The 15842-nt window shown below is 30.9% G+C and overlaps 2 protein-coding genes and 1 pseudogene across 2 annotated transcripts; 2 read left to right on the top strand and 1 right to left on the bottom strand.

The window, feature by feature from the left end:
• Positions 1 to 5933: 5933 nt before the first annotated feature.
• On the bottom strand, positions 5934 to 9521 carry LOC107465365 (TMV resistance protein N-like). Its single transcript, XM_052254257.1, has 5 exons — positions 9131 to 9521; positions 7124 to 7484; positions 6845 to 6929; positions 6659 to 6748; positions 5934 to 6224 (listed from the first exon to the last, which is right to left on the bottom strand). Exons 1-5 carry the CDS (start codon positions 9519 to 9521, stop codon positions 5934 to 5936), a joined length of 1218 nt encoding a protein of 405 aa, XP_052110217.1.
• Positions 9522 to 11473: 1952 nt separating this feature from the next.
• On the top strand, positions 11474 to 14195 carry LOC110275665 (disease resistance protein RUN1-like; annotated as a pseudogene).
• Positions 14196 to 14351: 156 nt separating this feature from the next.
• LOC127739637 (disease resistance protein RML1B-like) lies at positions 14352 to 15555 on the top strand. Its single transcript, XM_052254256.1, has 2 exons — positions 14352 to 14357; positions 14446 to 15555. The coding sequence occupies exons 1-2, from the start codon at positions 14352 to 14354 to the stop codon at positions 15553 to 15555; spliced, it is 1116 nt and encodes a 371-aa protein (XP_052110216.1).
• Positions 15556 to 15842: the final 287 nt, after the last annotated feature.

The following is a 15842-nucleotide window of genomic DNA, read 5'->3' as shown; positions in this document are numbered from 1 at the left end:
AAATTATATTTAAAATATAAATCCTAAGAAACATAAATATTCAAAGTTTTAAACATGGTAGAGAAAAATTAACAGATTTTAAAAAAGGTATTTTCTTAACTATATATAACTGAGGCGGATTAAACATGGTAGAGATCTTATGCGACAAAAGTTGTTACTTACTTTATAAATAAAATTTATCTTAGCAAAATTTAAATAATTAAATAATATCTTTATTTAGTTTAATAAATTTAAATTAATTTTTTCAAAATTTTTAATTTATGAGCAAATAATTTAAAATTAAGAAGTAACAACTTAAGTAAATAATAATTTATGATTTAAAAGAGTAATATGTATATAACTTAAAATTTAAAAAATAATCATCTAAACAAATAACTTAAAATTTAAAAAATAACTACCTAAAATTTAAAAAATAACAACCTAAGTAAAATAATCTAAGCAAATAATTTAAAAATTTTTAAATAGAGTTTCCTAATTAGCTAGTATAAATTTTAAATTTTTAAATAAAATTTTCTAAATTAATTCAATTTTTTAGGAACAACATTAGAAACAGAATTAAGTATAGAAAAATGTCAAATTAATTTTTTTTAAATAGTATAAGAGAAAGTTTAGGGGCCAGCAACTTTTGTGTTTTGTGGCCAGCACTTAACCATCAAAAGAAAAGTGAGTGATCTTTCACCATTGGATGGCCCATTGATGTAATCTCACACCATTAAAAACATGATTAATGGCTAATTGATGGTTACAAAACACAAAAATTGCTGGCCCCCTAGCACTCCTTCTAGTATAAATAACCTCACATTTTAATAAGATTGATAATTCTATTTACTTTAATATAATCTTTTGTAATTAGTATAGTGGCTTATAAATTATATGAAATTTTAAAAAATAGAATTAAAAAAATAAAATTATCAAAAAATTTTAATATAATCTTTTATAATTAGTATAGTCTTATTAAAAAATAGATATTTATAACTTTATGACATTAAATACTAAATTAGAAATTAACAGAATATCAACAGTGTAAATAAAATTAAAAATAAAACCACAAGTAATAACCAAATAACTTCAATTTATATTTAAAAAATTCTAAATTCCAAATATAAAGATAAAAAAGAACCAAAAGAAAAATAACAACTCAAGAAAAGATAATGTTTCTATCAAAACAAACATATGCTTGGCATTATTCTATTAGATAGACTCTAAAAGGGATTCCAAAACACGTGCATCCAAATTCTCAAGTTCCATTCTCAATCTTGATCATCTTGCAAGTTGAGGTATCTCCTTGCACTTTCGAATCTTCCGACTCCAAGGATAGTCGCTTGGCTGGTGTAATAGTATTTTTCAACACTTCGGATTCATCATTGTCCGCAACTTCATTAGAGAATTCAAACAACAAATTCTGTACAAAATACTACGTTAAATTAAAGACTTTCTTCTCACCTTTGATTTTATCTCAATAATATTTTTTGAATAAAATAAAGATCTAACTTTGAGAAAATAAACAAACAAAAAATTTATTTTTTGAACAAATACCTTAGCACTTTCTACTCTCTCTCCTTCAATGATTGAGGATGCCTTTGAAATTGGAAACAAACCATCGGTGTAGTCAAAGACTATGATTATACCTACTCACGTCTTCATCGAGGCAAACCATCTCAATTGAGTATAGCAATGAAGAATTTCCATAACTTGGTAGTGTCCATAACCATATCACTTGTATACGTACATACAAATTGTCGATTGTAGGATTGATTTCTGCGATTTTGTGAATACCAGCCATTGGAATAAGTAGAGAAATTTTAGATTTTGGATGTATGTAAAAAAAGGATTTGATGCACTTTGAATTGTGGTGTTGCACATATCTCATAACTTATACTTTTATAGTTGATTTTATAGTTGACTCATAGCTAAAATTTTTTAAAATTGGTTGACTTTAATTTAAATTTGAATTAAATTTACGTATGTAGCTGCAATTTTTGAAAAAAATCTACAAAAATTTAAAAAAAAATAGTGCTAAAAAGAATCAACAATAATAATTTAAAATTTAAAAAATAACAATCTAAATATAACAATCCAAACAAATAATTTAAAATTAGAAAATAACAACCTAAACAAATAATAATTTATAATTTATAAATATAAATTTAAAAATTTCTAGTGACGATACCTAAGCAAATAAACTCCCAGACTCAACGTATGAGCGCCACGTCAGCATATGAGCTCCCCATTTGTATACTATAAAGATAAAAATAAAGATAAAGACAAAGATAAAGATTTGTGGATAATATATATATTAATTATAATCACAAATTATGCTATTTTAAATTAGATGACTTATATAATGATGATTTCATTTATTGCTATAAATGCTAAATTGAATAAGTCATAATTACTTTTGATTTGGAATTAAATGAGAATAAAATCAGATATTATCTTTTGTTCTTGTGATAATTATCTTTTGGACTTTAAATACTATTTTATTTAGGTTTTAGGGTTTAATGAGTGCCACGAATCAAATATAAATAGTGCTTTTAGTGTTTCGGTCTTCAATATACCAAAGCCGCCTTTGTCACTCTTTTAAGAGTCACAATTCAGTCATCTAGGAATACAAAAGGTTTTGGTTAAGAAAGATCCAAAGAATCACAAGATTCTAACTCTTCCAATCATGATTCATGTTTATGAATTTAAGTAAGCTTTCGCGTTCAAGTATTTTTTTGTTAATGATTTAACATGAATAATCTTTGGGTTAAGGAATTCTTAAAAAATTATAACAAGTGGTATCAGAACTGTTTATGTAGCACATGTTAATAAAATTAAAAGAGTACATAAAGAGGGCATAAATAGTACACAAATAGTACATGAAGAGTACATAAAGAATACACAAAGTATATATAGAAAAAGGTAAATTCTACTCAACTTCCTCTAAAGTAACATGTAAGTTACCCTGATGTGTCAAATTTTAATTGGTTATCATCTTAACCATAGTTAGATTATTTTGTAATTTATTATTTGAGATGGGTAATGATATAATTCTTTAAAATATCAAAATCCCACTTCCGTTAATTGAAGCACATTTCCACTCCCCCATTCTTTCTTCATCGCCTAGCTTCCGTCCTTGTAATCATCGCCGTCGTAAAAAGAAGCGCCAAAATCGTCGTCATCATCTCTTAATGACGTCGTTAAATTCTCGTGGTCCGTAACTTTGTCATCCTTCCCAATATAGTCAGCACTAACATTATCACTATCTCCTATCCTCTCATTCGAACCCTTTTTCTGCGGTGATATTTAAGAGATAAAGATGAAATACATGCCTAAAATAAATAAAATAGATAAAAATAATTCTCTATTTCTCACGAGTACTTCTATTTATATGTTTTATTTATTTTAGGCATATATTTTATATTTATCTGTTAAATATTTATACAATTTATTTTTAGATTTAAAAATTTTAATATTAAAAATTTTTTATTTAAAATATTATTTTTACGTTATTTTTTAAACTGTTATATTGATCTCTTTTTTAAGATAAATTTAATCATTAATTAAATAATAAAGTACTAATAAATTAAAAATTAAAAGAATAAAATATTATAAAAATACAGTAAAAAAGTTGGATTTTATCATTTTAAATTTGTTATTAATTTTAAAAATTTATTCAATTTTTTAAAATAATTTATGTATGATAAAACATATGTTTACTTGTTTGGAGTACAAATTTTACTATTATATTTATATGTTCATGATTTTAATTATATTTTAAGTACTCTAAATAGATTTATTTTATTATATTATTATATATATTTTTTAATAAAAAAATTTAATAACCAAACTAATCATTAATTATGTTAGTAAGAAGTAATTCACGTCAAAAAAAGTAACGAGTGAGAAGACTGTGGAGATAGCGATGGCATCGGTGCTGGCTATACTAAGAAGGACGGGAATTTAACAACATAGTTAAGGAATGATGCATTGAAAAAAAAGAGAGATTGCGCAAGAGTGCAGTAATGACGACGACGGCGCTTCTTGTCACGACGACGGCGATACTTGGAAGGACCCAAGCTACGCGATGAAGAAAGCATTGAGAAGTGGAAAAGTGCTTCAATTAAGGGGGTGAGATTTTGATATTTTAAGAAATTATACCATTAACCATATTAAATAATAAATTACAAAAATAACCCAACTATGGTTAAGACCAATTAAAATTTAACGCATCATGAAAGATAACTTACATTTATTTTAAAGAGGGTTGGGTAGCATTCACCTTTTCTTGTTTGTTCTACATTGCTAGTGTGGTCTTGACATTCAGATGTTTCAAGATCCATTGGTTCCCCTTGCTTTTCTTTGTATGGTTCATCAGCAGTCATATCATGGACGTTATGATTAAATTCTTGTAGTTTTTCTTCCAAATGTCTGGCCTCTTCCATCCTATCTAGCTGATCATAATAATTTTCATTTGAATTGTCTTGGAACACATTGTTTTTAACTGAATCAATACATAGAGGCAATGCAGCATCATGTTCAGTTGGTGTTTCTTCAATTCCTTTGCCTTTGATCTGCACAATGTAATTTTAAAATAGCGGTAAAATAATTATAACTATGTTTGTAATTATGGCATATTTTGAGTAAGATGGAATGAAGTCAACAAAGCTTTTTCAATACTTCTCTAAGAACTCAGGATTATAAAACACTTCCAGCCTCTACCAATAATATTATAAGAAGGTAAACAACTATGGCAATATACAACTATTTTTTCTAATTTTATTGACTGATAATATAATTATTTTATACTGTCAGAGTGTCAGTATATAAAAATTAATTTCAGACATAAAAGAAAATTTTTTACTTACTATGTTCTCCTCATCACTTTTTCCACCACTAGTCTTGTTTTCATTGGGAGCGGATTTCATCTTCTCTTCTGAAAATGTCAATTATAATGACTAATAAATAATATAATTGCAAAAATTTTACATTATCCGTACTTTTAACTAATATAATTGCAAAACTGACCAAATTATAGTAAATAACCATTCACCTTAATACAGTTTATGTACAATGATTTGACAATTTGTGTGGAAATGGTACTAATTTATTACTGTAAAAGCATAATTGTATGAGATTAGTGAGGTGAATTTTTACTGAAATTTGGTTACTTACCGATTTTCCGATCAAAAGATGATTGTTCATTCATTTCTCTTTTTCGCTTTGATTTCTGGTATTCGATGTCATTGCTCTGCTTCTCATCAAATCTTTCTTTCTTTTTGTCTTGAGGTGGAGTCTGGACATGGCTGTGATCTTGAGATCCATGTGGTGGATGAAAGTGTAAATACTGCACTGATGATTCCTCCTCCATGTCTTTTTTCTTCTTATCTAATTTCAGTAAAAATCTCTGCAATTCTAATTCATTTATGATGTGGACACCACACTCTTTAATAATAATGGAGTCATCAACTTTCCGTATCAGTTGCAACACTGAACTTAAGATGAAAACTTGGCCCATATTGTCCGAGAATTTTGTTAGTGAGGAATGAATCATACCATATATATACATGATCTGAGTTCAATTCACTTATAGTTATATCCTCCCACGAAGAATTCTTGCCTCCTGCAAAGTTGTATTCGCATCGGATTTTGGCACCGTGCTTCTCCATTCCATGACGCGGTGAAAGAACAACTGAATAGATAAAGCCAAGAAAATTGGAAGGAGATTCAGGGAGTTCAATTGTTATGGAGGAGGATTTCTCCGTTTTATATGCAAATTGCTTCGGGATTGTGTCTCCTGGCAAACAGACCTCCACACTATTGTAGTTGTAGCTATGGACATCAATTGCATAGCTTCTTACGTGACATTGCTAGATACAGCACTCACCATTGTTGAATGGATGCTTTCCATGATCGAATGCAATGTGTGTCCAGCCGACAATTTCAAGCTATTATTGAAGGAGATGCGTTTCGTCTTTCCTCACCATCTTTGTTGCCAGAGTGTTTAGAGCTGATACAAACACCAATGAGATGCAGTTATCAGCAGAGAACTCCTTGATAGAAGATGGAAGCTCTGGCAGTGTCTCAAGAAACTTGCAATTATTTAGGGACAAAATTTCCAGCTCTTGAAGACACTTGATGGTTGCAGGCAACCAGGTCACATTGCTTCCATCTAGCCTTAATTCGCGCAATTTCGATAAGGAATCAATGTTGTCAGGAAATTCAAACAAGTGACTACAATCCTTCAAATGTAGTATTTGTAGAGATGATAAGCCGTTAAACAGGCCTTGCAGCTGATGGCTTGTCAATTTCTAGTCCACTGTATAAATGCTTCAACTCCTTAAGCAATTTTAAGGCTGATAGCTCCTTTGGAAGATGCTTAACTCTTGAACCTTCTAGAATGAGGCATTCAACCTTCTGTAATTTCCTGATTGATTTGTCCATCTTTTCAACCTTTGTGTTGCTCAAATCCAAGTTTTCAATTAAATCTGATGATACCACAAATTCTGAGATTTGAGCAGCCTTTGACACTTATGTGCTGCAGAGAATTCAAATTCCTTTCGGCCTTAACACACTGCAAATTTGTACACCTATCCAGGATTAAAGAAACAAGTGTGTTGGAGGAAAAAACAGATGAATGAAGAATGGGCAAAGTCTCACAACTGGAGAGACTCACCCATCTGAGTCTTTTAGCCTCAGACAAATCTGGAAGCTCTTCTAACTCTTTGCATTCGCTTAAGTCGTTCCCTTCTAAATTATTAAGTTCCTGTTCCAATTGCACAAAGTAGAAAATCTTCAAATCTGAATTTAACAAAAAGAAAACCTGATCATGACTCATGAGTATGTATGTTTATATCTTTACCTGCTTTTCCTCCCAGAGTTTCTTGACATGGCTGTGCGGCATGCGAATCTCAACAAGTAACTTAGCATAAAAACTTGGTTCAGAGCTAAAGGAATTCCCCCGGCATACTTAACAACCTTATTCACCAGAATCTCATAAGGCTTTGGAGGATGCTTTCCTCGAATGCTTTCAGGCTAAGAAGCTCTATAGATTTTGAGTCGTCTCATTGTTTGACCTCAAATATCCAATCAACTCTGTTTTCAAGCAAATGCTTATGTGTTATTGTTATAATAAGTTTACTTTCTCGACTGTGGGCTCTTGTACCCTTCACACACTGCTTCTAACAATGGTTGATCAGAATCCTTCACATTGTCGAGGATAATGAGAACTTTCTTATTGCTAAGGCTGCTCATACTGTTCACGAATCCTGTTGCATCAGTGGTAATTCGTTCCCTCAATAGCTCTGAAAGAAGCCTTTGAGGCGTATATTCTTTTGCATTTTCCGCATAGCAAACATGGTCATAATGAGGAAAGGATTTTGCAAATAACATTTTAGCGATGGTTGTCTTCCCTATCCCGCGCATACCCCAAATTCCAATTACTCGGTGTTGCTTCATGTTGACTTTAACAATCTTACGGATTTCTTCAATTCCAACCAGGCCTGTTGGCACTATGGGATGCTTTAGGATACGCATTTTCAATACATCATTCACAACCTTTCTGATGAGTTCATGATCGTCCCTACAATGAATTCAAAAACCAAATAAACTGGCTCTCTTCTTCTCTAAGAAATATCATGTTATTACATAATTTCCGTAACTGTTTTTTGGTGTTTAGAAACCTAAAATACTTCAAGTCGTCAAGTACTCAGACTTCCATTCTCTATTACCATTTCTACTAAGATAAGAGAAGTGCTAGGGCTAGGGCAAGTAGATTTTGTGATTTGTAGTCATTAATTCACTATCATTAGTATTATTGATTTGAATTTGGATCCTCTAAATTTTAAATTTTTATTTTAGATGATAAAGTGTGATTTATCATCTTTGAATATTTTTTCTCTCATATTTTCTCTTGATCCCACATATATAATAAATAGTGAGATATCACACTTTACCCTCTAACGTAAAATTCAAAATTTAAAAGATCTAAATCTTTGTAATTTGTAGCCATTAATTAACTATTATTAGTGTTTTTAATGGTGTGAAATTATATCTAATAGTGTGAGATTACTCACTTTTCTTTTGTTAATTAAATAATGGACAGATTTACTAATTCTAAAAAGGGACCTACACCATTGTCTTACTATACTTTTTCCTTTATTGTACTGGACACATCAATGAATATCTTTTTCATTTTTCTAATTTCTAATTTCAAATATATGTATTCTGTATATTTTCAAAACAAATTATGAATGAAATTATTTTTTTAAAACCATTCATCAATTTTTAAGACTATATATTTTGAATAAAGGAAAAAGATGGCCTGTATTCCAAATTACTTGATTTTCGTTTCTTAATTTTTTTTATTTTTTGTTTTAAGATTTTGTAAAGTAAAAAAAGAGTTTATTCTTTTATTATGTTCTCTTTTTTTCTTTATATAATTCTAAAACAAATACTACTACACAATGAAAAAAAAAGGTAAAACCAACTTATCCAACTTTAACTATTAATTTCATTTGAACATAAAATTTGATTATCTTAAATTTTATTGGTTTTGATATATATAAAATTTTAATTTTAATTTTAGTCCAAATATTTAAAAATTGTTTTGATTTGGTTTCATATAGAGCAGGTCATAAATTTTCAAAATATTAGATTTTAGTCCCTCAAACTTTTCAAAAAAAAAAATTGGAACTATTATTTAATGGACTTAAACAAATTATCATTATATCAAAGTCACCAAAAAAAAAAAACATTATCATTACTTTTATGAACTTAAAAACAAACATAGTATTTTCATATAGTATAGGGACCAAAACCAAGAGAAACAAAACAAGCTAGACATTTTCATATTTATAATCAAACTTTAAAAGTAATGTAATTAAATTTACAAATAATATAATTAAACTTAATTTACATTTATAATAAAATGTTATAAATAATCTAATTAGTTAAATTTATATTTACAAATTAAATACAAATAAAATAATCAAAATACACTAATGATGACTAATTTTTCATATATATTCATAAAAAAGTTTAATTATGTTTTTCTGTAAAAAACCGTTGATTATTTTGATGATGGAACACTCTGATAAAAAATAAATAAAATAACAGATAGTATATATCTTTTCTCTGTTGGATTCACTCTCTGCAAAATCTCTTTCGTATTTTGCAAAGGCCTTCTCAAAACTTCCACTTTGGTTCCGTATATCTGATGGATCAGTTCTATAGAACACTGATATAACAACCTGACCGTGATATTCCCTCCATTGAAGAATCTTGACGAGCTCTTCCAAGCACCACTTCAAGGTTGCGTACTTTTCTGAGAAAACCACGATCGATATTAGCGAGCTCTCGATCGCTTTCTCGAGTGCTGGCCAGACTTCATCTCCTCTCTGGAGAAGACAATCCATGTATGCTCGGATTGTCTTGTTTGCCAGAGCGTTAAACAGATGGACAGTGAAGGTTTCGCGAGTGTCCTCACCTCTGAAGCTAATGAATACATCGTACTTTGTTGTATAGGAAGACGACGACATATTATCGAATTACAACTCTAACTATTATTGAGATTATTATTGCAGAGAGTAAATATAACTTGTTATCACTCTGAGATGAATGCTTTGACAATTGACACTTTTCTTAACAGCAAGAATGATGATTTTCGGAGCTTCAAAATCTTAAAATAGTAAATTTATGAGTCTCTTATATTATAAATTTTTTGTCTTTTTTTTATTTTTTTAATGTAAAATTAATTTCATACACCTCACACTTGCAACATGAACATAGTATTATAAATACCATTGCCAAAGAAGATGAAACGGCCACTGTTAACATTAAATTAAGGAAAGACTGGAAGGTCACTCATGTATGTCACCTATTCAAATCATACTCATTAGTGCCATGCGATTTATAAGCAAACCTCCAGCCACCAAGTACAAGAAATTTACCTTATATATGGCTACACCTTTTAAGTTTCATCAAGTTTCATGTATATTTTTTTTTGGTGTACTTTTCATTTTAATGGTATATATAAAAAGTAAATTACCATATGTATCCATGAAATATACAGACGCTAATAAATGTATCAATCAAATAAAAAAATAATTATTATACCCATAAAAAATGAGTTCCTAATGATAGAAATACCTAACCCTACAAAAATTCCAAATTTCCCACCTTTCAACTGCCACCATCATCCTCTCTCTTAATTTAACAATTAATACAATTTTAACAAGAATTAACCAATAAACTAAAAAATCAACTAATCATTCAATAATCCAATCAATCAAAAGAAAAGGAAACAGAGTACAATACAGTAGTACAGAAACACAGGTTGTGATGCATGGACATTGATATAGATATAGGATACAGCACGACATGGGACACATCGACACACAAATTTTAAAAGCTTATAAGACACGGGGACACACACGCATACATTTTTTATATTAAAATGTAAATTAATTTTTTAATTATTTTTAATGTCTTATTTTAATTATATAAATTATATAAATTTTTTATTTTAATAAATAATAATATATACAATTTTTAAATTTATTTTAAGAATACATATTAAGAATAAGGTTGGACACACCGACACGTGATGATATTTAGGTGTGTACAAACGTGTTCGAGAAAGAATTTTTTATTTTTTATTTAGACACAGTTGAACACGGCAAACACGCATGTTAGACGAGTATCGATAAGTGTCGTGTCCGAAATGTTTCCGACATACTGACATAACAACTCATTAAAGTGTCCGTATATCATACAACATAGCCAATCATTCAATGATTCAAATTTAAAAATCAATGAAGAATAGAGAAAATAATTATCAGAATAAAAAAATCAATATAAGCGGAGTTTTAACCAAATTTTTACCATAATTTTAAATTTTTAATAAAGATTACAAGATTAACCAATGAATTAAATCCACTAAATTAACACCGTTTTAACAAAGATTAACCAGTGAACTAAAAAATTAACTAATCATTATGATTCAATCAATCAAAAACAAGGAAATAGAGTACAATACAGCACATAAACACATTCAATGGTTCCAATTTAAAAATCAATGAAAAACAAAGAATAGAGGAAACAAGACCAGAATTCCCAAAAAATCAAAATAAATAGTTTTAACAACATTTTTAGCATAATTTTAAATTTTTAATAAAGATTAATAAGGTTAATAGTGAACTAAATCAATTAAATCAGCACAGTTTTAATAAAGATAAACCAATGAACTAAAAAATAAAGTAATTATTCAAGGATTCAATTAATCAAAAACAAAAAAATTGAGTACAATATAGCATAAGAATAGAGTTAATCATTCGATGATTCAAATTAAAAAATCAACAAAGAACATTGAACAAAAAAATGAAGATCAGAATCCCAAAGAAAATCAATGTTCTAGCAAAATCTAAAAAAAAATCATTGAATCAATGTTCCAAGCAATGAATGAAGAACAAAGAATGAAAATTTAAAAAAAATGTGCCTTCGTTCTGGGCAGTTTGAGCAGAGGGGCAGAAGCACGGCAGAGACAAAGACTAGGCGCGATCAGGACGATGGATGGCGGCAGAAACACGGTTGGAAAAACGAAGAGCAGACGACGACCGATGTGCTTGAGTAAGAAGCTGCGCTTAGTGAATGAGGAGAGGAGTTGGAGACTTCGACCACGACTTCTAGACCAGGACGGTTGTGTCTGAGCGCGACAAACGGTGACTGTGAAGACCAGCAACTAAAGACAAGCTCGAGAAAGATGCACAGATTATTAAATGAGGAAAAAGCGCAGAGCCACGAATGACCAGACGAAAACACTGTGATGTCTGAGCTCAATCAACAGCGGCGCTGAGTGAGACCTTTGTGGCGGAGGGGGAATAACCTAGGGTTTGTGTTGGGGGGTGGGGATATATCTGAATGAGGAGAAGGAGAAGTGAAGAAGAATAAGACTTTCTGTTTTTTAAGAAAATGAAAAACGACACCATTTTAACAGAACCAGTCTTATCTCGGTTCGATTCAACTTATCGATTCTCACTCAGTTCAACGTTTTTGAACAATTTTATAATCGGCAATTTTAAATGTTGAGCCAAATTGCAAAGAGATTTGGTTCAAGCTTGGATTAGTCCGTCCAGACAGTCTAGTCAAATTTTCAAAACCATAATTATATGAAATCAATACGTGTAAAAAGTTGGTAGTGTAATTTTTTAGAATTTAACTATCTTAGTGCATATTTTAATAGCGTAATAATAGAAATTTTTTAAGTTTTTGATATGCTCAATATAAAATATAAAAGAATTTATTTTTTTAATAATTTTTAATAAATTATTTTTTATGATATTCTTAAAATGTGCCCTGAACAAATGATAGCAAGATCTAATATTTTATTAGGAACAAAGTCATCCTCTTGATACGCAGAGACATTGTTTCAAAATGAACGACTGCTAATAGTTTCTTGTGACACATGGCCTCAAACTATATGGACAAAGTTTTGTATGAAGCTTCCCAACCTCCAAAAATTGACTCCACTGCCATCTACTTTGCTAACCATGCTTTGCAATAACTTATGGTGTAGTTAAATTTTGACTGTACTTCTGCAATCACTGATTTCACCTTTATAGATGGGTCAAATTCTACCAATGGCTTTATTGCTTTTGCAACTACGTTGATCCATCACATGTAAGGTATCAGCTAGGAAGTTACAGTGAAGCGTTTAAAAAACACTTGCAGAATAACAAGAAGGCGGAGGTTCAGAAGTGGAGGGAAGCTCTCACTGTAGCAGCAAATTTAGAAGGCTTGGACTCCCATTCTTATAGGTAAGTATGCGTTTATTGAGTTAAGGAACCCCTTTTTGTTCAATTTTGTTGACGATCGTGTTACACTGCTCCTAATGTTATGTCTTGACCCCCCTCCCCTTTCCTCTTCCTTCATATTGTAGGGACGAAATTGAATTCATTCAGAATATTGTCAAAGATGTTTTTCAAAAGCTGATTGACCATTACCCACCCAATGATAGTAAAAGTCTCGTTGGCATTAGTGAAAATCTTGAAAAGGTAGAATCACTATTAAGTGAATCTGTTGAAGTCAAAAAGATTGGAATTTGTGGCATAGGGGGTATAGGAAAAACAACTCTAGCAAGACTTATATTTGAGAAATATTCTTATACGTTTGAAGGCTCTTGCTTCTTAGAAAATGTACGGGAAAGATCAAGAAACTATGGACTAACTGAGTTACGTTATCGACTTTATTTGGAGCTCTTATAGGGAAAATTTTGGCAAAATAACACAAAAAAATCCACTTTTGTTGAGGACAGGATAAGCAAACAAAGAAATTTCATAGTTCTTGATGACGTGAGTAGTTTAGAGCAATTAGATTACCTGGTTCATAAGCTTCAATGGTGTGGCGCAGGTAGTAAGATCATTATCACAACTAGAGACAAAAATGTGATAGTTCGAACGGTTGAAACAATATATGAGATGAAGATATTAAATTCTCATGAATCATTTAAACTGTTTAGTTTGAATGCATTTAATGAAGACTATCCACAAATTGGATACGAGGAGCTATCATGGAAAGCGGTTGGCTGTTGCAAAGGCATCCCACTAGCCTTAATATCATTGGGTTCTTTTCTTCATTTAAAGAGTAAAACTGAATGGCATAGTGCATTGCAAAAGCTTGAGAAGACACCAAATCCAGAAATTCAAAATATTTTAAGATTGAGTTATGATGGATTAGATGAAGAGGCAAAACAAATTTTTCTAGACATCGCATGTTTTTTTAAGAGAGAGCTTGTAGAATACGTAGTTAATCTGTTAGACAGTTATGGCTTGTATGCAGCTATTGGCATGAGATCCCTTCTTGATAGAGCTTTAATAGCTATATCTCATAATTGTGTGCGGATGCATGACTTGATCCAAGAATTAGGTTGGGATATCGTTTGTCAACAATCTAGTGAAAATCCTGAAAATCGTAGCCACTTGTGGGATTCTAATGATATTCAGGATGTTTTGGGAAACAACAAAGTAAGCCACACACTCTTTTCTGGGAGAAAATTTGTTAGAACAAAGATATAGTTTAGTTGAATTCCTAGAGGCAATGTTTTGATATTACTTGATTTCATTTGATTTAATTCATTTCTTTTTCTTTTTGTTTATCAGGGAACTGATTCTATTGAAAGCATAGTGTTTGATATGTCTCAAATAGCAGATCTATAGTTGAATGCTGATACATTCAAAAAGATTCATAAGTTAAGATTTCTCAAATTATATATCCCACATGAAAGTGATGGCAGATTAAATAAACTGCAGCTTCTCGTAGGACTAAAGCCATTTCCTTAAAAGACTTTGGGATGGGGTTTAGGTTTGTACACAATGCATGTTTTGTCATTTGTTTGATGGATGGGTGTGATTTTTTAACCCCATATTATGGTTTACCATTTTGGTATTTCCATTTGCATTATTGCAGAATCTTGTTAATTTAGAGGAAGTAGATCTAACAGATTCCCAAAAGTTGGTGAAACTTCCAGATTTCTCCAAGGCAGACAATCTCAAAAGTGTACATCTGTCTGGCTGTCGAAGTTTGCGTCATATCCATCCATCTCTTTTATCACTTGGAAAACTTGAACTTTTAGATCTTCTGAACTGTGCAAAACTTGAGAGGCTTGAAACTAAGATGCATTCAAAATCTCTTAAGCACCTCTATATCAAGAGCCGCACAAGTTTATCCTATGTCAGTCACTTTTCATCTTTACAGAAATTACTTCTAGATGGAAGCCCTGTGGAGACATTGCCGATGAGCATTAAGCACCTTACGGAGCTGAAAACACTGTCACTAAAAGGGTGTAAGATGCTTCAATATTTGCCAGAGCTTCCATCATCTATTCGTCATTTGACTGCTCTAAACTGCATAATGCTGCAAACTGTGACATTCAGTTCAAATATTCCTAGACTACAAGAAGAAAAATGCATAAACATCTCGTTCCATAATTGCATGAAGTTGGATGTGGCTAATTGTATTTATTGGTACCTTAAAGATATAAGGAAACTTGCTTACGTGTGTGAATCCAGAAGAGGAGGAAAAAGAGTAGTTCGGAGAAGTGATTTCTTAAAGATTTGTTACCTCGACTACAGAGTACCAGAGTGGTTCATGCATCGGACAAAGGGTACTTCCATAACTTTTGAAGTTTCTTCACCTTCCAGTTATGGTTTTAGTTCCCTTCTCTGCGTTGTCCTCCCTAAGTATAGTTTGGATTATGAACTTGATATTAAATGCCGTTGCTACTTGGAAGATGGTATTAACATGCACAAATATTCATTTGGCATATTATTTCTAAATCACATTCCGGCAGAAGGGTGTTCTGATCATGTTTATATGGCATATAATTATGGAGGCATCTTTGATGTAATCAAGCTGGACAGATTGAATAATAAGATTGCGTCTTCCGGGAAAAACCCAAAACTCACATTTGAATTCTTTGTCAGCAGTGGCGATACTGGAAGTAAACAAGATGATAACTTGTTGATCAAAGAGTGTGGTGTCTATCCACTAAATGACTCCAATTTTAGAATTGAATAGACGCTACTATTTTGGAGTTAGGCATGAAAAACAGGGCATTGGGATGCTGGATTTTGTAGCACATGAAACCATGAGGTTGGAGTTGGAAGCTCCCGGGCCCAGCTAAAACTCGTGTACAGTTGTCTTTTTTTTCTCTTGAATTTTTATCATTCATGTTTACCTTGCTTTCTCTTGTTACCTTAGGCTAATTTCTAATTCCATAAAGAAAATCTTGCTTTCATGAATTCCTTGACAAAATCTTACAAATGAGAATAAAAGGTATAAAACTGTTAGATTTTTCATAATTG

This window comes from Arachis duranensis, chromosome 9 (assembly GCF_000817695.3).
Source record: "Arachis duranensis cultivar V14167 chromosome 9, aradu.V14167.gnm2.J7QH, whole genome shotgun sequence".
NCBI lineage: Eukaryota > Viridiplantae > Streptophyta > Magnoliopsida > Fabales > Fabaceae > Arachis > Arachis duranensis.
Note: the sequence above shows the minus strand (reverse complement) of the source record. Positions and strands in the feature narration are given on the sequence as shown.

Excerpts from the sequence above, each read along its gene's own strand:
- LOC107465365 (XM_052254257.1), bottom strand. The coding sequence starts at position 9,521 with ATGTCGTCGTCTTCCTATACAACAAAGTACGATGTATTCATTAGCTTC. Across the intron at positions 7,485-9,130 it reads CGAAAGAGATTTTGCAGAGA|GCCTGGTTGGAATTGAAGAA; the intron begins GTGAATCCAACA and ends TAGTGCCAACAG. Across the intron at positions 6,225-6,658 it reads AGGCTAAAAGACTCAGATGG|GATTGTAGTCACTTGTTTGA; the intron begins GTGAGTCTCTCC and ends CTACATTTGAAG.